This window comes from Pelobates fuscus, chromosome 8 (assembly GCF_036172605.1).
Source record: "Pelobates fuscus isolate aPelFus1 chromosome 8, aPelFus1.pri, whole genome shotgun sequence".
NCBI lineage: Eukaryota > Metazoa > Chordata > Amphibia > Anura > Pelobatidae > Pelobates > Pelobates fuscus.
In genome coordinates this window covers 141,682,496-141,704,413 of record NC_086324.1, presented here as the reverse complement: position 1 = coordinate 141,704,413, position 21,918 = coordinate 141,682,496, and the positions used below count along the sequence as shown (strand labels likewise).

The 21,918-nt window shown below is 40.0% G+C and overlaps 1 protein-coding gene across 1 annotated transcript; it reads left to right on the top strand.

Annotated features, from left to right (window-relative positions):
• The first annotated feature begins 322 nt into the window (after positions 1-322).
• Positions 323-20,778, top strand: PDILT (protein disulfide isomerase like, testis expressed). Its single transcript, XM_063429489.1, has 11 exons — positions 323-529; positions 2,573-2,779; positions 3,738-3,871; positions 9,901-10,038; positions 11,234-11,344; positions 12,388-12,513; positions 13,262-13,459; positions 16,069-16,189; positions 17,690-17,871; positions 19,979-20,071; positions 20,713-20,778. Exons 1-11 carry the CDS (start codon positions 328-330, stop codon positions 20,776-20,778), a joined length of 1,578 nt encoding a protein of 525 aa, XP_063285559.1. The 5' UTR covers positions 323-327.
• The last annotated feature ends 1,140 nt before the right edge of the window (positions 20,779-21,918 follow it).

The following is a 21,918-nucleotide window of genomic DNA, read 5'->3' as shown; positions in this document are numbered from 1 at the left end:
ATGTATTCCCTTCTTCTGCACATTAAAAAAACATAATTATTGAATTGAATAAAATTATTTTTGACTGAGCAGAATATATCCAGAATAACGGACTCATAATTCTGTAAAATATTATTTGTATTTTAAACAATGCTACAGTCATTACAAATGTCTTTGCCTACAATTCATTTGGCCACCGTGCCAATGAAATGTTTAATCAGTTGATACGAGGACGTGTCATTTCAAGGTAGGGTCTAGTTTCACTAGGGAAAGGACCAGCAAGTCATAGTGATCTTTCTATTCTTCTGCTGTTTTCCAGACGGTGCAGCTTGCTCTCCAAAATCAGAAATGAAGACATCTATGCTACTTTTGTTCTATGCCTTGTTATTATCATTGTGTTCGGCACAGGAAGCAAAAACGCACAGTAAAGGGACTAAAGTCAAGAAACACAAACCCCCCAAAATCAAAGAGGAGGAAGATGTCCTTGTCCTTACAGGTTCCAACTTTAACCGTGCCCTCAAGGAGCATAAATATTTACTGGTCAAATTCTGTAAGTAATATTTCAAGGAGTCAAGAGAAGATGGGTTTTATTACGTGAATGTCTAACCAAATGGTCATGTCTAGGTCTAGTGTTGACAATACAAGAAACATATTAGACTAAAAACATAATGCGAAGAGGGACTTTGATGTTCTTCATAGATATTTTATAGTTTATTTAGACTGGTGATTACTAGATTGAAACAAATGCGTTTCAGTTGGTACGGACTAATAAAAGTCCTTTTAATCTACACCCCAACCCGATCAATCCGTTGGGGAATTACCTGTGGAATCTTATTCATTGATTCGATACTTTAGGACGTAGATTAAAAAGGCATTTAATTTGTTTACGACGTGAATTAAATTTGTCTGGTGATCACTAGTGAATTGCTGCTATGGTAACATCTAAACCATAACAAAATCCTTAAACTGAGTTGTGATAGTCACCAGTTCGGAGACCTACTTTCTCACAGGCATTCTTGTTTTAATGAGATGGGTCCACTTTTAATTCTGGTCAATAGACTCATCTTGTGGGATTCTTGCTCTTAATATGGTTTAGTTTAAAATCATTAATAATACCATGTGGAAACTAATTGTGGTTTGGCAGATGGCGTTTAAAATATAGGAGAGCAATGTGCGTACTGATCCTTTTTCTGATACATGTCTGCTCCTGATTTGGGAGTTCTTTAAGTTGACGATTGCCATCTTTAGCAAGATGAAACATTAACACAGCCTTATCATCATAATTTATCTTTTTTTTAACAAGCCTCCTCTGAAATGTTTCATTGTTCAAAAACACACAACTTCATTAATGAGACTACATTTGTTTATTTAATTTTTTAAAATTCTTTATTTTTCAATTTTGGATGTGGTAAATATTACAGAAAAAAGAAAGGGTAAGTGCATGGTAGCCATGACATTTACTCAATTCTCTTCATAGCATAGTTGTAAATGTACACAATCAGGGTAGCAGCAGACAATATTCGAAGGGTTGGGGTCTCTATCCAGGGCTGCCTGTGGATGCTAGGATCCCGGTTGTTGGGGTTAATCTGTGACTTCCTTTTCCCCGTTTCCCCCCACCTTGATATTTTGTGCCTCGCCCTATCTGGGGCGGGTGGAGCAGTCGGAGACTACATTTTAAAATATGCTTTGGTTTATATACATTGGTCTCCATGGTGACTGCCCTACTTTAGGAGATTTACCCCATGACCTTAATTATAAAGATCGCCCAGTACATTCTAAATGAGGGGTCTTTGTAAAGTGCATAGAGGGATTTTGAAAGTTTCTTATACCCATTTATTGACCTAGCTATTCTGTTCTTAATAGGCTTTTATCTTTGCGCAAAGGCTATGCCACGCATGCAAATATTTGTCAATTTCTATTATTTTTCTTTGCCTGATTGTGATAAGGGCATAGTATTGTTTTATAGCCAATATTATGTTTGCTTTGTTAGAATGACCTTGCATTCTTTGATTCCCTGCTTTCAAGTTTTGAACTGACTTGGTTCACAATATATAAAAATACATTGAAATAAATATTGAATATGCACTGAATGGTCCAGGCGTATTTAATCCTGAAATGAAAAATGGTGCACACCAAATGTATTGAAAATTAAAAAGTAGAGGGGGAATACATATCACGTTTTGTTTTAAAAAAACAAGTCATAATATGCCTTTTTGATTTAGAAGACACAATTCATTTAATTTATTTCTCAAATGACTTCAGACAAACCATAAACTTCATCAAAGACAATCAGGTATATATTGTATTATTAAATGTTTCTACACCTTATACGTTCGTGGTGACTCACTAAAGTGTAAATTGGTGGGAATTGAAAGTCAATTTTAAATTTTAAGTAACAATGTCCAAATTGGAAAAAATATCAAAATCAGTTCATCAACATAAATATAATGTAGTTTTCTTTAGCTAAAATAGTAATACTCATGCAAAATACATGTAGTTTGACCTTTACCAATAATTCCAGTTGTACACTGAATGAACAAAATGCAAGCTAGTTTATTTATGATGATAAATGATGGATTTCAATTGATTCTAGACATTGCCTTATCTGGGCCTTCACAAACAGTGAAAGAAGAATTCTCGATAGCTGCCAGTCAACTAAAGAAAGAGTCATCAGACGTGAGACTCGGTCAAGTTGATATAACTCAAGAAAAAGATCTTGGGAAGGAGTTTAAGATAAAGGAATTTCCAACCATGAAACTATTCATTGATGGTGATAGAAGCAATCCCGTAGATTGTAAAGGTAAGTTCAAATTCAACATTTCTAGCTTAAAGAAGAAATTCCATAGAATATGTTTTTGGCAGTGAATTATCCTGTTCCATGCTCAACTTCCACTAAAGTCTCCTAGATCACTTTATCTCTCCTTTAAACAAGGAATTTGTATAATTGAATGTAAAGGTAATTATAAAAGATAATATAAGTAGATTAATAGTTCAGAGAACAGGAGTAAGATAACAGCAGTCCACAACTAAAATGCCGGCAAGTTCCCTCTGCATGAGAGATATAGCAAACACGTACGATCGTTACGGCCTTCTTTGGGCCTCATCAGCGAGTTGTAGCTGATACCCCTCTAGGCACAGTATGCATGGGATCTGACTTACCCTCTTAATTTTGGGAGAGCCAAGTTAATGCATTACAACAAAAACAGAGAATATGAGAATGGGCAAAAGTTTGGAGAAACTCAATAGCTTGCCCTTCGGTAAATCCCTGCTCACGTCTCAACATGTTTTTGCTCATTTGTGTCATTAACAATTACTGTACGCCTCAGATATGTCCATGATTTCTCACGCTACACATCAACTACAACCATTATGCTAATTACTGTAATTATCTATCATAAAAAGAAATAATCTGAACCATATACTTAATTTACACAATGTAGCATTATGCATGAGAACATTTCAAATGCATACATCCACTTATCAGGGAGTGGATAAAATATAAACAACAGTACATAATTAAGGAGTTAAAAGGAGTTTAAATTGGCACTCTAAAACACTACAGCTCCCCTGGATGTTCATCTCAATGTTCAGTTATGGTTTGACAAATCGCAAAATAATGGAAAATTAGTTTCTCTGTAGCGCTTTTGTACTCTACACAGCCTTATCATGTTATTGAACTATTTGTAGAGACTTTTTGGTTTTAGATAACATTCTGCCTTCAAATCAGTGGTATGACTCTTGCTCCTCTTCTTTGTTAGGTGTAAGAACTGCATCTGCTTTTGTCACATGGCTTCGCAGACGAATGGGGCAAAGCTTCGTGTACCTCAACACAACCAATCAGTTAGAATCTTTCATTCAGTCTGATAAAGTGGCGGTAGTTGGTTTCTTTAAGGTATGACGAAATAGTTTTCATGCTTTTTTAATATTTATTTCTTACTCCTCAGCGTTTACCTCCAGCATATTGGTAAAAAAACAAAACACCCAACTGCCATGTGCTGCATCCCACAATGCTTAGTGTGTAGGTGTTTTGGTGTAAACAAAAGCTAATAAAATATAATATAACTAATATATATGAGTAATAATCAAATAATAAAAATCCATCATGAACACAAATCTTTTAGTTTACAAAATGCCATATGCCTTTAATCCAAAGTTCCATTATGTTAGTGACCTATAAACTCACTAATTTCATGTCTGTCATATAGCTTTACCCTGTTCTGTGCCAATCTGCCTCTATTAACGCAAAAACTACAGTTCAATGTTAAGTCCTGACATCCAATTCTTGAAAGCTCAGGCTGGCCTCTGATAAACCAGGCAAAGCCACAATGGGCCTCAGTACAATGTCAGCTGAGGTGAGAATAGGGTCTTCTTTAATGGTTAATTATCTTCCCTTTTATTATTACTGACAAGAACATGTCTGGAACCATTAATACATATGCAATATGACTGGTAGTATTTTTTTTGTGTAGGTGGATCAGGTGGCATCTCTTGTGGATGCACCAGTCCTCCAGACATCCTAAAAAAGAGAGACCTAGCAGAAGTGATCAACAACCAGAAAATTTAATCTCATTTTAGGAAAAAGTAGGGATCCAGGATCTCCGAACCACTCAAACATCGTTCTCCTAACCTTCAACCAATAACCTTAATCCATTTACCCTAGTATCTCAAATCCTGTAGCTAGAAGGTAGACTACTGTTGTGTGAAATTGGATAGCAAGTGCAATGATCTGGTATTAGCAATATTAAAATATATACAAATATATAGAAATAGGACAATAGCAGAACAATAAGAGGGACTAAGAACAGAATACACTTTAGCTCTAAACCTGTACAGAAAGGATTTCACCAAATCCTACAGAGTATGGAAGAAAAATAGACACTAAAAAAGTGAATATCTCCAGGAGCTAAAAAGTAATCTCTAAATGAAATAAAATAATATAGGATAAGAATAAAAGACCTTATAGGACAGAAAACTCAAATATAACCTAATAGGACCAGCTAGGATTATATGGAATAAGCAGTAAAAAATACAAAAATAAAAATACAATAAAAGATAGATTATTTTTAAATTAATTAAAATTAAAAAGCATATAAATGGAAATTTATGACATAGCATATGAAATGGATCACTTATAAAATTATGACCAATAGGTTTTTCTAGTCCAATATGACTATTGATTGGTGTTGAAATGAATGTCCAAAATTAGTGTCCAGATTAAATATTCAATGAATGTTGCATAGAGCACCTAGTCCCAACATGTAATGACAATATGGGGTTAATGGTATCTATGTCATTAATATACTTTCTTATATAAAGATTTACCTGCAGTCCCAAAAATAAATATGGCAATTTAGTATAAGTAGAACTAAATGCTCTGAATTAATGCAATAAGGTAATGATATGAAAAAAATTGTTGTGAAAATATTTGATTGAAGCTAGATTGATGAAAAAGTAGTCAGTTTTCTTCCATGTTGTGTGAAACACCTGGGCCTATTTGCCCCAGTCTTGTCCTGATTGAGACTGTTGTGGTTTATTACAAAACCAGGGTCACTTTTTTCCATTTCAACTCTTTTGGTGTAAAGTCTGCAATTATGCTTTCAGTTATTCTTATTATTTTATTATTTATATAGCACCAGCAAATTCCATAGCGCTGTACAATGGGTGGACTAACAGACATGTAATTGTAACCAGACAAATGGACGCACAGGAACAGAGGGGTTGAGGGCCCTGCTCAATGAGCTTACATGCTAGAGGGAGGGGGTATAGTGACACAAAGGGTATAAGTAGGGGTAATAAAATAGGTTGCTAAAAAAGTATTCACTGAGAGTTTAGGCTATTTTTGACAGTTGCAGGAGAGGAGTCATGGAGTGGGGTGGGGAGGGGGAATAAAAACCCGCTAACAGTTTAAATGATATGCTCTCCTGAAGAAGTGTGTTTTCAAAGATTTTTTTGAAGGAGTGGAGACTGGGTGAAACTCTATCGGAGAAGGGAAGGGATAGAAAAGGAGAGAGGACAAGCTCTCCTTTTTTATTACTTATCTGGGTCCATGCCCTGCTCTTTCAGCGCTTAAGAATCTACACACTTTTCTCCTGACACGCCTCTTGAGAAGGGAAGGGAGTTCCACAGAAAAGGTGCAGCCCTGGAGAAGTCTTGGAGGCAAGCATCAGATGTGAGAGTACGGACATCGTACGGACACCTAGGTCTTCAGCAGAGCGCAGGGGCCTCGACGGGACATACTTGTGTATTAGGGAGAATAGGTAGGTTGGAGCAGTATTATGTAGGGACTTGTAAGCAAGCACCAGAATCTTAAATTGAGTCCTATATCTAACTGGAAGCCAATGTAGGGACTGACAGAGGGGGGAGGCGTGGGAGGTGCGGGCAGACAGGAAAATGAGCCCCGCTGTCGCATTCATTAGGGGATTGCAGTAGTCAAGGCGAGAAAGAACAACGGCGTCTGGTGTTAAATAGGGGCGGATCTGAGCTATGTTTTTGAGATGGAATCGGCAAGATTTGGCGATTGACTGGACATTGGGGGTGAAGGCAAGGTCGGAGTCAAGGGGAACACCTAGGCAGCGAGCCTGTGAGGACAGCCACTAGAGGAGGACTTTACCCTTCATGGTAAATATTGCAGTTTATGAAAACTGCAATAATTACACTTGCAGGGTTAAGGGTAGTGGGAGTTGGCACCCAGACCACTCCAATGGGCAGAAGTGGTCTGCGTGCCTGGAGTGTCCCTTTAAGGAAGTGAACAGACATCCAGTTGGAAATCACGGAGAGGCAGTCAGAGACATGAGTCAAGATGGGCGGAGAGAGATCAGGAGAGGACAGGTAGATTTGTGTGTCATCTGCATATAAATGATAATGGAAGCTGTAGCGGGACTGCCGCTAAACTGTGAATTGATCGGGTTGTTCTGTGATGTGTGTTTACTGTCTTAGCATCCCCTTCGTGTATTTTCCCTATCTTAGTCATGTATTTCACTCTATGTGTTCATCTGAGCTGCCTGCCTGCTACCCTGTTCAGGAGTGCCGCCACGTAGTTACTCCATTTACCTCCCGAACGGGATTACAACTGCTACGTGTAGCTCATAAGCATAGGCGTGCGCACGGGGTGTGCCGGGTGTGCCTGGGCACACCCTAATCCCCGCGGCACCGCTATGGATTGAGTCCTGCAGGAACAGTGTTCCTGCACTTTTTTTTGAGCAGGAACGCCGTTCCTGCAGGCACTCAGCGCCCCCAAATGTCCCCCTTCCTCTCCCCGTGTTCCCCCTGTCCATATCAGCTTCTCTCCATATCAGCCGCAGCGAGGGAGCTGTGTGTTCTGTCTGCTCCCTCTCGCCGCACCCTGATGCTGGGAGCCGGAATATGATGTCATATTCCGGCTCCAAGCTACTGTAGACAGCCCGCGCGGCGAGAGGGAGCAGAAAACACACAGCTCCCTCGCTGCGGCTGATATGGAGAGAAGCTGATAGGGAGAGAGGCGCCCACCCCACTGGACCCCAGGGACAAGTCCACGCCAGCACTCCAGGTAGGGAGGCTGGGTGGACAATGTTTTATTAAAAACAGTAATTTGTGAATGTGTGTGTCTGTAAGTGTGTATATGTGTGTCTGTGAATGTGTGTGTCTGAATGTATGTGTGTGTCTGTGAGTGTATGTGTCTGTAAGTGTGTGTGTGTCTGTGAATGTGTGTGTCTGTGAATGTATGTGTGTGTGCCTGTAAGTGTGTGTCTGTAAGTGTTTGTGTGGTTGTCTGTGAGTGTGTGTCTTTGTATGTATGTGTGTGTGCCTGTAAGTGTGTGTGTGTGTATGTGTGTCTGTGAATGTATGTGTGTGTGTCTGAGTATGTGTGTGTGAGTGTATGTGTGTGTGTACGCTTATATATATATATTATATATAATTTTTGGGGGGGGGGGATCTTGGGAGAGATCCTACACTTTATTCCCCAGGACATGACCCCTGCCGGCAGTGGAGATCTCCGGATCTCCCCTGTCGGCTCATGCAGAGCTGGCGCTATCTGAGTGCCGGCTCTGCTCTTAGCCTCCATGGGCCGGTGGGGACATCAAACATCTACCTCACCAGCCCACAGCAGCATGGAGGGAGGCAGGAGAGGACCCGGGGTGCTCTAGACAGAAGCTCCACCTGGTTCCTCTCGCGAGATCTGAGTGTTGCCGTGGCAATGCTCAGATCTCGCGAGAGTGAACTCTAGCCCCGCAGGCTAGAGTTCACTCTCCCTTGGACAGCAAGGATCCCCCCTCCCTACATAAGGTAAGAAGGGAGGGGGGTTATTTACTAATCTGCCCCCACCTTCACAATCCCTCCAAACATACAGCACACACACACACATACAGTACCCGCACACACACAGCACCTACACACATACAGCACCCTAACACAAACAGCACGCACATACGGCACCCTCACATACACAGCACACAAACAGCACCCTCACACACACAGCACACAAACAGCACCCACACACATACAACACCCACACACACAGCACACATACAGCACCCTCACACACAGAGCATCTTCACACACACACACACACACAAAGCACACTAAGAGCACCCTCACAAACACACACACACACAGCACCCTCACACACAGCACACTAACAGTACCCTCACACAAACAGCACACTCACACACCGCACACTAACAGCACCCTCACAAATACATGACACAAACAGCACCCTCACACACACACAGCACACTAACAGGACCCTAACACACATACACAAACACCCTCACACACAGCACACTACCAGCACCCTCACACACAGCACACAAACAGCACCCTCACACACAAACCGCACCCTCACCCACATAGCACACAACCAGCACCCTCACCCACATAGCACACTACGAACACCCTCACACACACATCACACTAACAGCACCCTCACACACACACACAGCACCCTTACACACACAGCACCCTCACACAGCGCACTAACAGCACACACACACAGCAGTATATGTATGTGTGTGTATGTATGTATGTTTATATATATATATGTTTATATATATATATATATATATATATGCACACATGCGGCGTGTGTTTGTGCTTTAGGGTGCACACCCTAATGCAATAGGCTGCGCACGCCTATGCTCATAAGTCTAAATGAGCACCTGATGCAGGCGCACCAGCAACCAAAGGAAGCTCTACCTGAGCTGTGCAAAGCTCGAAGGTTCCCATGCGCCCCACAGAGTGATGCCAGGAGCAGGACTGACGTCATATTCCGGCTCTCAGCATCACTGCTGGTCTCGCGAGGGAGCTGAGCAGTAAAAGCTCGGGGGAAAGTGCTCCCTGGCCGCCTGCCCAGTGGGGCCTGCCGGCCAGCTCTCAGGCCCCTATAAAATGAGGCAAACAAGGCATTAGCCTGAGCATTTGGGGGTGCCCCCTGGAAAGTGCCACCCAAGGCAAATGCCTTGTTTGCCTCGCGATAGGTACAGCCCTGCCTGCAATAAAGCTATGGAATGGAGATGCACAGAGGAGGGGAGGATTGGTCAAGCAAGACATTCGGGTGGGTATCAATAAAATAAGGGGGGTGGGATGGGTGCAGAAATAACAGAGAAAATAGATAAGCAGATAGGTAAATAACATTTAAGTTAACAAGCCAACAATGTTGATTGGGGCTGGGAACAACTAGCTTTAGCATGCAGGGCAAGAGAAAGTAAAAAATATATGTTTAAATAAACATTACACATACACACCCACAACTGTAAATACATATATGGTATGAGGTGTGTAGATGACAGTTTCCCACTATCTAAAATTTACTGAACCAACCCCATAAGTCTTTCATAATGCTTAACAAGTATCACACAACTGTTTGCCAGGTTTGAAGACTGAAGTTGCCTATGCCTACGAATAATATTCAACAACTGATTATGTTTTTAATGTGTGTGGAGATAGGGTCTGGAGAGTACAATGCTGGATCATTTCGAGGGGGCTGCCAGAGATATCCCTGAGTTTCCCTTCGGACTTGTCAGCAACGAAGAGGTTTTACTCCATGTTGAGATCACCTCAAATCTAGTTGCAGTTTACAAAAAGGTATGTGATTGTTTACTATGAGAAGATGTAGATTTAGATAAAAAATAATCTTATCTGCCTCTGACAGTGCTAAACGTTTGCCTAAAATTTTGTGAATTAAAAACCAAACTACAAAATCTGGGGTAAAATAGCTAAGCTGTGACTTACTGAGTTAGATTTATTATTTTATTGTCTAAATTTTGCAATTCTGGGCACTTCTTTGGCTAATCTAATAGCGCACTCTACAGGCCATTTAGAATTATTGCAGTTAACATGTTTTTCTGGGTCTTTAAGGATACTTGACTTATTTTATATCTTATATAGCTCTCTTATCCAGTGAACTTTACAATTTATGCAAAAACAATCTTGATAATTATACAAACAAGGGGAAATATATATTTAGACACACTGGTACAAAAAGAGAAGAGAGCCTTGCCCCCTGAGCTGCAACCTCCTGCAAGTTATTGAGCTATAACCTCCTGCAAGTTAAGGCCTCTGTCCGCTTACAATCTAGTGGATTACATTGTATGTATTATTTGGGCAATTAGACTATTCTCTTATCTTTATAGACTTTTGTGTATATATTTTGTATTATTTTTAAAATAGTTAATTCAAATATCAGTTTATTTCTATTTTATTTCTTTCTTTTCTTTTCTTTTTTTTTTTTTAGTTTCTACCAAATGTTGTTAATTTATGATTACTCTTTCTCCATTTGAGAGATTTCGATTGTACATTTGCAATTTCAACTGGCTTATTTTGTGAAATTAAAAATGTAAATCGAAATAAAGAGTACCATTTAGGATATGTAGCCTTTACATATACATTTATAATTTATCTACTTTGAAAATATTGAACAGATCAACAAATATTAAACTTTATGTTACAATTGCATGAAAATACATTTTTAACTATTGCTACATAAAAAAACGTCTTGCATCAGTGTACTAACAATTTGGTATTGATGGGGGGACAAAACAGTAACTTGATGTCACTGTACTGACACAGTGTCATACTAGATTAGGATGTATGTACAGCATCTACCGGCTACAGTATAGATGACTGCAGTAGCATTATCCGTATAAAGGTTGTGACCTAAGGATTTTAAACTATCATATTTGAGCCCCTGACTTGGTGGAGAAAGATCAACAGCATTCAAATAATTCTCTATCAGGTACTTAAAATGCACACATATTGATACAATCTTCTGTTTGTGAAGGATAAACCTGTTAATTATCTAATATCAGAAGAAGAAATTGAAAATAAATTGGATCTCATTCGACTAATACGAACTTACATTATGGATTTGGTAACAGAGTATAACTTGGAGGTAAGTTATATAATTACAAATAAATCTATTATTTGTCTTTTTATCTTCCAAAAATATAAATAAAAGTATAAGGTGTATATTGTATTGTAGATGGAGGAGCATTATAAATGCATTGTGTTTTTCTTTAAAAGGAACACTATAGTCACCAGAACAGCTTATTGCTTTTGTTCTATTGAGTAAAATCATTCCCTCTAGGCTTTTTTGCATTAAACACTGTTTTTTCAGAGCAAATGCAGTGTTTACATTACAGCATAGGGATACCTCCAGTGGCTACTCCTCAGTGTCTCCACCCTCTGCATGGAGACACAGAACTTTCCTCATAGAGATGCATTGTATCAATGCATCTCTATGACGAGCTGCTGATGGGCCAAGGCTGTGTTTGGCTTGTGCTGGCTCTGTCCCTGATCTGCCTCCTTGACAGTCTCAGCCAATCTAATGCTGCCTCTGGTAAAGCATTGTGATAAGCTGAGATCACCACCAAGCAGGCAGATAAGGGGCAGAGCCAGCAGCTGACTGGAATGATCATAAGATTTTACTATATTTAGGGGGAGGGTTGTTCACGGGGGTGGGGGGAAGTTAGATGGTGTTTTAACACTACAGGGTCAGGAATACATGTTTGTGCTCCTAACCATATAGTGTTCCTTTAACTTTTTACATTTTACATAACCTCACAGGCTTAGGAATTTAATAAACAGCATATTGATGCTATAAACGGAAGTCCTACTGTGCATGCTGAAGGTATAGAACATTTACATTTTAATATTACCAATACATCTTTATCTTTTAGTAAACAAAGAGGGCTTGTATTAGTTAATTCTGAGTTTTCTGCATGACCATGATTAGAATTCTAGCTTTCACCTGAAGGCTGAAAACACCAAGCAAATAACCAATTATTTTCTTTCTCCTGTCTCTTCTACTGCTCTCATTAACCAAAAAGGCAGTAGAAATTATAGTTGTCAAATCCCTTTAAAGTTTTCTATATACTTATGCTCTTTGTCATGAAATCAGTTAGGAGTTTTTTTGTTTTTGTTTGTTTCTTCCAGACATCAGTAACTATTTTCGATGTCCCAATCCAAAGTCATATCCTTCTGTTTGCCTCCAAAACATCAGAATCTTTCAGCACAATCTATGAAAATTATGAATTAGCTGCACTGGAGTTCAGAGGGAAAGTAAGTGTTATTTATTTAGAAATACTGTGGCCAATAAGAATGACTTCAGATATTTTGCTTTGTAGAGTTGTATCATAAATTAGCATATTTGGAAAAACTTAAAGTTCAGTGAATCAATTTTCTAAAGATACAGTCTATGGACAGCATTGTGTGTGTGTGTGTCAATAAGCTTGTGTGTAGTGATCTTGTGTGTGTATGTCAGTGAGCTTGCGTGTAGTTAGCTGTGTGTGTTTGTCAGTGAGCTTGTGTGTAGTGAGCTATGTGTAGTACACAAAAAATAAGGTATAAATGTTATACCAAACAAGTGGAGCGCTCTAAACAGTACAGGGGTTTACTCACCCCTTTAGTACAGTGACAGTCTTGAGAAACCTGAATGTACAAATAAAAGGGAACAAGAAAACAAGAAATATAGTGCAGACGGTTTCCCAAATAGACAATTGATAGTAATAAATGACTTAAACCACTCACATGGACAGGAGCCTATACAATATTGGCTCCGTAAAAGGATCCTTTATGCTCTTTGGGCAGCAAACACCCCTTTATCCCAGGCAGTATCCTTCCAGGAATATACAACGAAAAAAGAAGCAGAGAAGCAACTGTGTAGAATAGCACATACTATATTGATGTCAAAAGACTCTAAATGGTTGCGCTCACCTTCATTGTTGTGTTTTTGATTCTTTTTGTTTGTTTTGTTGTTTATTTTTTTCTTTGTAAAAGCCAACACTGTACTTAAAAACCTTTTTTTCAGGTAGTCTTTATTTATGTTGATACTGATGAAACTCGAAATGGGCGTATTTTCGAATATTTCCGCATCACAGAAGTTGACACCCCGGCAGTCCGTATCTTGAACCTGACCATTGATACGCAGTATAGAATGCCGGCAGATGAAGTGAATTTTGCAAATTTAAGGAATTTCTGCCAGAGTTACCTGGATGGAAAAGCTAAGGTACTAGATATATAATATCTTAACAATACATTTTCTACAAGCAATAACTGAATTAGATGACATGAGAAAAAGGAAAAAAAAAGGATATGGGTTATGTATTTTCTGTATTGCAGTGGCTAAATTGTAAGCTGAGCAATACACTGACTTTTATTAGAAATATGTGGGTTTTATTTACATGTTATCAGCATTGCATTAAAACATTATTACACCTATTATTTACCTGCAGATGTTTGTGAATGTCATTTCCCTTTATGCTTTAAGACTGCTAAGAATTATGGGAAATGTAGTCCACGTAGATGTACAGTACCAAGGTTAACTATCAGTGTACTCACACTTGCTGATTTACCTGTCACCATTGTTCAAACATGAATCACACCAGCTTCTTCAGTGGCTAATAATTAAAAAAAAAATTATTTTAATTATAAAATTGCGAAAAGCACACATTTAAAAAATGTCTTAAAGGACAACTATAGTGCCAGGAAAACAAGCTTGTTTTCCTGGCACTATAGGGCCTTTTGGTCCACCCCACCCTAAGTGGTCCCCCCCTCCCGCCGGGCTCAAGAGGGGTTAAGGGGTTAAACTCTTACCTTTCTCCAGTGCCGGGCTCCCTCGGTGCTGGGGATTCTCCTCCCTCTTCCGACGTCATTCACCAATGAGACAGGCACTAGAGGCTGGATTAACCCTAATGCAGGGTTAAAAGTAGATTGACCTGGCACCCAGACCACTTAATTGAGCTGAAGTGGTCTGGGTGCCTATAGTGGTCCATTAACAATAGTGAGTTTAAAATTTTTGGCCAAAATAGCTGAATTGGAATAATGCTCCAAATCAACAATGTTTTCCGTTCAGTTATTTTGGACTATTATTATTTTATTATTTATATAGCGCCAGCAAAATCCGTAGCGCTGCATAATGGGACTACAGTTTGAAATTCACTTGGAATTAATTTCGATTTTCAGACAATGCATGCTTCATAATAACCCTGTGAATTGCATTATATTGTTGATTGAGCACAGGTAAATTAAATATTAGTGATTTGAAGTGGTCATGGTGCCTGGCGTCTCTATTTGCAGCATTTGGATATTAAATGTGGCACTTACGGAGATTAACCTTGTTGCTGCCCATCTCCTGCAGCATTATTGAGAGAGGCATTAGAACCCCCGGAACAAGAGTTCTGCTAAGGCTGATAAACATTCTGTGCCACCACTGTCCCCCCCCTGAGTCCACCCTCCTTGACCCCACCCCCTCTTCCAGGTAGGTGGGAGTTGATGTCAGCCAAAGAGGAACGGGCCAGGATGAGGGGATAATTTGGCCTTGGCAATGGGAAAGAGATACATTTACGCATTTTTTTTTTTTTTGTGTGTTGGTGGGGAAAGTGGACTGTTGGTGTTATTACTGTGCAGGCTCTGGTATACAGTCAGACACACCAACAATATGGAGTTCTAGAAAAGATGGGGAAAAAAAAGATCGGAGAAAACATTTCACCTCACGCTAATCTCTTATTGGCTGAGCTACACTGCTTACCTGCCAATCAGGAAGAAGTTTTGTGAAAAGAGGACCACAACCCACCGGACGCTGCAAAACATTATCTTAACTATCAAGTGGTTTGCAAAAAAAAAATCCCATGTATTTTAGGAGATCTGGAAAGTAATGGTTGTGTGCAAAGATAGCACATTATTTAATGGTAATAAAAACTAATATTTTGGTTGTACAGAAAAACATTTAAAAAATAATTTTATTGACAAGTAGGGGAGGGCACATATTTTTTAAAAAGCTTTAAATTAAAATCTATACCTCTGCTAGCATTTCTGCTAGATGGAATTTACTGCTCTTTAATATACACTGAATAATACATGTACATATATATAGTGTGTATGCACATACACATATAAACACACGTAAAAAAAAAAGAAAAATCTTGCGCTCCACCAATACTACTTTCTTGCCCGGTGCTTGTCCAGCCAAAATACAAAAGAATAATCAGGATAGCACTCACAGGACTTTAAACATGTTTAAAGTCCTGTGAGTGCTATCCTGATTATTCTTTTATAAACACACATATATATGCATATTACTACAAATAACATGAATTAAGTGAAACGTTTTCTTTAATTAAATATTTTCATGCTTTCAAACACACACACTTTCACTGAAAGACATACTCACTGACATACATACTCTGTTTAACCAACAGTCACTTTCACTAACATAAACTCACTGTCACACACTCTCAGGTACGCATACACTGACATACACTCAGTGACACACACATTCTCGCTGGCTGATACCCACACTTACATACAACTTACTGACACACACTGACAGAAATGCTTACACACATTCACTGACAGACTCATACAGACATACAATAACCAACACACACATTTCCTTGCACATTGCAGGAAGAGTATGCTTTTTACATCTCCCTGCCTAGTTGGGGGCCCTAAGGTGGCCTGCTCGCACTTGCAATCTAAGTGCCCACTGTTGTTCACCCTGGTGCCCAGGGTGTTCCTTTAATAATGTGACAAATGATTTATTATTTTTTTTGCACTAATTGAAATTATTATTTTGTACTTCAGTGAATTAAAATTATATACATTTTCTTTAAATAGCCCATAACAGACAGTGAAGAAATTCCTAGTGACTGGGACAAAAATCCTGTGAAAGTACTCGTGGGAAAGAACTTTAACCGTGTTGCTTTCAATAAAACAATAAATACCTTTGTCATGTTCTGTAAGTATGTGTCGTTGATATATCAGATGGATTTAGGGAGTTTACATTTGTTTTAGAAATATGTTTAATAACCATTTATATGTACACAAATCTTAAAACTTATCATGTTCCGGTTAGCCAAACAAGCTAAATCCCTGTCTTCTGCTACCATGGATTTGATTATTCTTTTCTAGAGAGGTCAAATTAAGCCACATTTTATCAACTGTGCACATATAATTTTGAATGTCAAGAGTGTCTTATCTTATCTAATGTTGAACATATCACCTCTAGATGGTCCGCCCTAGGCTTCTACTTCTATTCAAGTACTTTAAATATCACCAGAGTGGTCCATGTGCTCAGACAACATAAACTTGATATTTTTGCAGTGGATTTAATTCGGTAAGAGCCCAGAGTCCCATCTGGCTCCCTGTAGGTGCTAGGGATTTGGGGGAAAAAGACGAAACCTCAGTGAGATCCCTCTAAAGCTGTTCCATTTGCCCATGAACAATCAAACTATGAAATTGTTTGCCCTGCATATTAATAACCAGTGCCTTTTTCCTAATTGCAGACTTGTGCTGTTGCATAATGTGGGACACTTTGTAATATTTTTTGTCTCATTTAAGTCTTAGATTGAATAGCCCCCACTATATCCATCTGCTGCACAGATTACCTGCAGCTCGCTAGATGGACGGTGTGTATGCCAATGTGTGTATGCCAGTGTGTGTGTGTGTATGCCAGTGTATGTATGCCAGTGTGTCTATGCCAGTGTGTGTATATCTGTGTATGGGTGTATGCCAGTGTGTGTATGCCAGTGTGTGTATGCCTGTGTATGTGTGTATGCCAGTGTATGCCAGTGTATGCCAGTGTATGCCTGTGTATGTGTGTATGTGTGTATGCCAGTGTATGTGTGTATGCCAGTGTATGTGTGTATGCCTGTGTATGTGTGTATGTGTGTATGCCTGTGTATGCCAGTGTGTGTGTGTGTGTATGTATGTATGTGTATGTACATGTATGTTTGTCAGTATGTATGTCTGCATGTATATGTGTGTGTGTGTGTGTGTCAGTATCTCCCTATGCATGTGTGTATGTCTGTTTCAGTATTTGTATCTGTTAGTGTGTGTGTATTCCTGTGGGCGGGCTTGAAGGAGGGCCCAGACCTTGAGCTGTGTTAGGGGCCCCAAAATTTCTGATGGCAGCCCTGGATGGACCTGTAATCTGACAACCCATTTTTACTTCTTCAACCTGATTTTCTTTTGTTGGATTTTTGTGTGTGTTTTTTACTGTGTGCCATGTAGAACGCATATAAGTGTTCATGCTGGTAGAGAGCTGCTTTGTTAGTACCTACCTGACTTACTCCTGAGTAACAGTACAGTGTAAATACATATTATACCAAAACGTGTAGTTTCCTTATTTTCTGGCTTCACTGTCTAAAAGCATATATGCAACTTGTTGTACTATGCAATTTAAATCAAAATAACAAATAATAATTTCTATTTAAAATTACCTATTTGTTTTATTCAGATGCACCTTGGTCCCAGGAATGCCAAGCTCTATTTCCAATTTGGGAAGAACTGGGAAATAGATATGAACACAATAACAATGTGACTATTGCCAAAATAGACTGTACAGCCAATGAGATTCAACTCGTAGTACTTGATCGATACCCTTATTTCAGATTCTTTCCTGCTGGGTCAGATACCAAGGCAAGTTCTTGTCAATCTTTCTTTTATTGAGGTATGTGTTTATGGTGGTACAGAATAAAGAGAGGGAGACTTGCAGGGGATATACAGGTTAAGGACATCATAACGAATTGCAATATCTCCTAGGTTTAACATCCTCATTTTAAATTATATAAACAAGCTTATCTCAGAAGGAACAGAATAAAGTAAAAAAAATCAAAGTGATGGACATTATAGGTGCTATATATGGCTTAACAGCACAGATTCTTATCAGTAACAGGCGAGTAATTATTATAGTAAAGCATGAGTAAATATACGCTGGGAGTCTGTGCCAGGCTTAATAGCAGGAATAACTTGAGGGTCAACATGAGGATAACCGTCCGAGCCTAAGAGTGTTACAGATTAAGAGACAGCAAAGTGGTTTGCATTATGGAAGCGGTAATGGTAGCACAGTAAGCACTTCGGCGGGCGGCTCTCCGGCGGTGTGGTCGGTGTATGGGAGGGAGTCTCCCGACGTTCCCCTGCCTGGACGGGTGTACCGCCCGTCGGTGCGTGGCGGTTGTTCCTGGGGTCTGCCTTCTCTGCCTCGCAGTTTGGGGCTGCCTCACCTCTTCCATGCGTTTAGAATTGTGGTGTGCCATCCGCTCATCTAACATCTTCCAGAACCGGTTGAGCAGTGTGTCTAGCCGCTCGTGTAGAGGCTGGGTGGAGGCTTGCTCCTTGGTTGGGCCTGATGTCGCCATTTTAGGTGCAGTCATTTGGTCTCTCGTTTCGCATTCTCTGCTGTTCTCACTCCTTACATTTAATTCAGGCTTCGGGTACATGCTTGTGTGGACCAGGATAACCCCCTCTGGTCCTGGGGGGGGAGTTGAGAGGCCCGATGTTGCGGGTGCCGCTGGTTTTGGCGGGTCGGGAGAGCTGCCGCCTCTCCCATCCACCATGCGTTGTAGGCCCCAGGTTCTCCGCCCGGATTATCAGCGTGTTCTCCGGCTTGAAAGGTGTCAATCTGTGCCCCAGCTTGCATAATGCCGGTTGCCGTATTGGAGGGACCGATTCGGGTAAGGTATCCTCCGTTTTTCGCCGAAAATCGGGCCCAGGCTCGGGAGCTCGCTGAAAGCGTGTCTGCTCAGCTCCCTGGTCAGGCCCCGCCCCCCACCAAGGCAAGTTCTATTCAGACTGCAATATTGTAGCAAATATTTGTGAATATACGAAACACACTATGTATATTTACATAGAGCTTAAACTGAAAGTCAGTTTTATTTGGAATGCATGAGAGGAGAGAGAATGTGACTACCTACTAACACTTTCCGTGTTTACTTAAAGGGACACCATAGGATCAGGAATACAAACATGTATTCTTGACCCTATATTTGTTAAAATCACCATTTAGGTGGCTGCTCCCCTTTCCCCCCCTTAAAGATATTAAAATTCACTTTTATCTCAACGTCGCGAGCGTCTGTTGGTGTTAGTTCCACCCCGTCTCCATGGCTGAGATCATCAGAATTGACTATCTCCGCCAATCCAATGCTTTCCCATGGGAAAGCATTGGATTGGCTGAGATTGTTAATTCTGATTATCTGGGGCATGGGTGGGGTCAAATTCCCCACAGGCCAATCATCATCTCCTCATAGAGATGCATTGATTCAATGCATCTCTATTGGGAAAGTTCAGCGTCTCCATGACTTGACAGTCTGTACACCAGTCTATGGATCTATCTGTTTGCTGTTACATATCTGTGACATTTGGTCTTCTTGTATGTCTTAAATGGGCAATCTAAGCATCATAATCAATACAGCTGGTTGTTATTTGGCTCAAAAAAAATCTTGGACATTTTGGATGGCTTGACATTAGGGCCATTCCAAGCATCAATAGACCGCTCCTTGTCCAGCAGTACAAATAATGATGAAATAATATTGTATTATTGCCAAATACAATTCCAATGAACAAGTACATTAAAAGAGTACTGGGCTAATAGCCCTCCGTGAACACTTTCATCTATAGCACCATAACCATCCCAATAAACTGCTAGAGTGCCCCTTTAAATGTATTGGCATCTGGGAAAACAACATTAAAAATATATAAATACCTTCAAATATAAGCATAATAACCGATTTCTTCTATTTCCATAAAGACTATTCGCTATATAGGGGAACACACTATCAAAGCATTCACGGAATTTGTAGAAAATCAAATCCAGCTGTCAGAAAAAGAAGATGATGTCTTGGTAATTCTATTTATTTTTTTATATTCCACTGGTACAGGGGTGGGCAATCTGCGGCCCTCCAGATGTTTTGGACTACATCTCCCATAATGCTCTTAGGGCCATAATGCTAGCAAAGCATCAAGGGAGATGTAGTCCAAAACATCCGGAGGGCCGCAGATTGCCCACCCCTGCGATTAGTAGCTTCTCTGCAACTGTTTTCTTCAGTTTTTGTTTTCTCTTTGTTTGCTTCACGGAATCTTCCAACTGTAAAAAATAACTGCGACAAATATTTTTACAAAAACCGTTGGCACAGCTAGTTGCTATGGATCATATAAAGAACTAGTTCTGCCTTTGCAGAGCATGTGTGTGCCAGTGGTATCTTGGTCAGTATCGGTTACTGTATTCGACTCCCAGTGTCTTTTATAACTACTGTGTCACCCTGCATACTATGTATGTCACCTGCTCTCACAATGTTCCCATAAAACGTCTTTCCTTTACCACCCCTCTTCCTCTTCATTCTTTTTGAATTCCCACAGCCATTTATCTTTCGTCTTACCCCTGTATCTCAATTCTGTGCCAGCCATCACTTCTGTCAGTCAGCCTGAATGTTTCATTTACCTTATGGATATTATAGCTATTAATAACACATTTTATCATTTAAGGACTCGTCTGAACCAAGTAAACCAGGAACTGGAAATGAAGAGAGACCAGAGAAAGAAGAACTCTAGCCGTGTGTCTATTTTAAAGTCACCAAATATCCAATGTTTAGAACACAAATTTACTAATTAAAAAACTCTAACAGAAAGAAACAAATGTGTGTTTGTCTAGGTGCCACAACATGTATATAGTTTGAGTTCTGAGTTATTACTTTATTTTTTTTTTTTTATTGGTAGAATTATCTGGGGCATGGGTGGGGTCAAATTCCCCACAGGCCAATCATCATCTCCTCATAGAGATGCATTGATTCAATGCATCTCTATTGGGAAAGTTCAGCGTCTCCATGACTTGACAGTCTGTACACCAGTCTATGGATCTACCTACATATGTGGTGGGAGTGTCCTAAAATTACTTACTTTTGGAAACTAGTAAAAGATCCTATAGAGGATGTTCTTCAAAGATCAACTGAATATTCTTCTAATATTCTTTATCTCCAGACCTATATAGGGGATGCCCAAGCATTAACAGAAACTATTGCACTCTATAACATTAGCAGCTCGTAGAGTTATTGCAGCTGGATGGTTGAAAACTGATATTCCCCCAATAAGTAAAGTCATTTTAAAAATTGAAGATACAGAGGCAAAACGGGATCCCATAGGTCCAACACGGATGCACCCTACACACAATTAAGGACTCAGGGCCCTTAAAAACTCCCCCCTCCCCATTCAGTGTAACAATGAAACACATACTGCTCACAAGGCCCCCACCAACCAGGCGGCTGCCCTGTGCTCTGGGAGTGCACCCCAAATCAGAAGCCCCACTACAACCTCTGTGCAGCTATGCAATTAAAAGATAAAGAAGGGACCCCATATAATAACTACCCGGACACCATCAGATAACACCTGCACGCCCAGTGGGCTTAAGTTTGGTGTACCACACTGTTCAGGGCATATCACCGGCCTCCTCTCTATGCTCCCACCAATTATGGCACACCCATAGACCCGCATTTAAAATCACCCATCACAAACTAAACCCTTCAGGAATAGACAATCTCTAACCCCCCAGTAGATTCCCCGGCTCCTTACCAACCAAGGTCTGACACAGAGATCTGAGCCCGCATGAGAGCTACACAGCTTCTGCCAATCGGGGCAATGCCCAAGTAGTCAAAACATGTGCCCAACCAAGACAACTTGAAGGGACTGCTGGTTTTC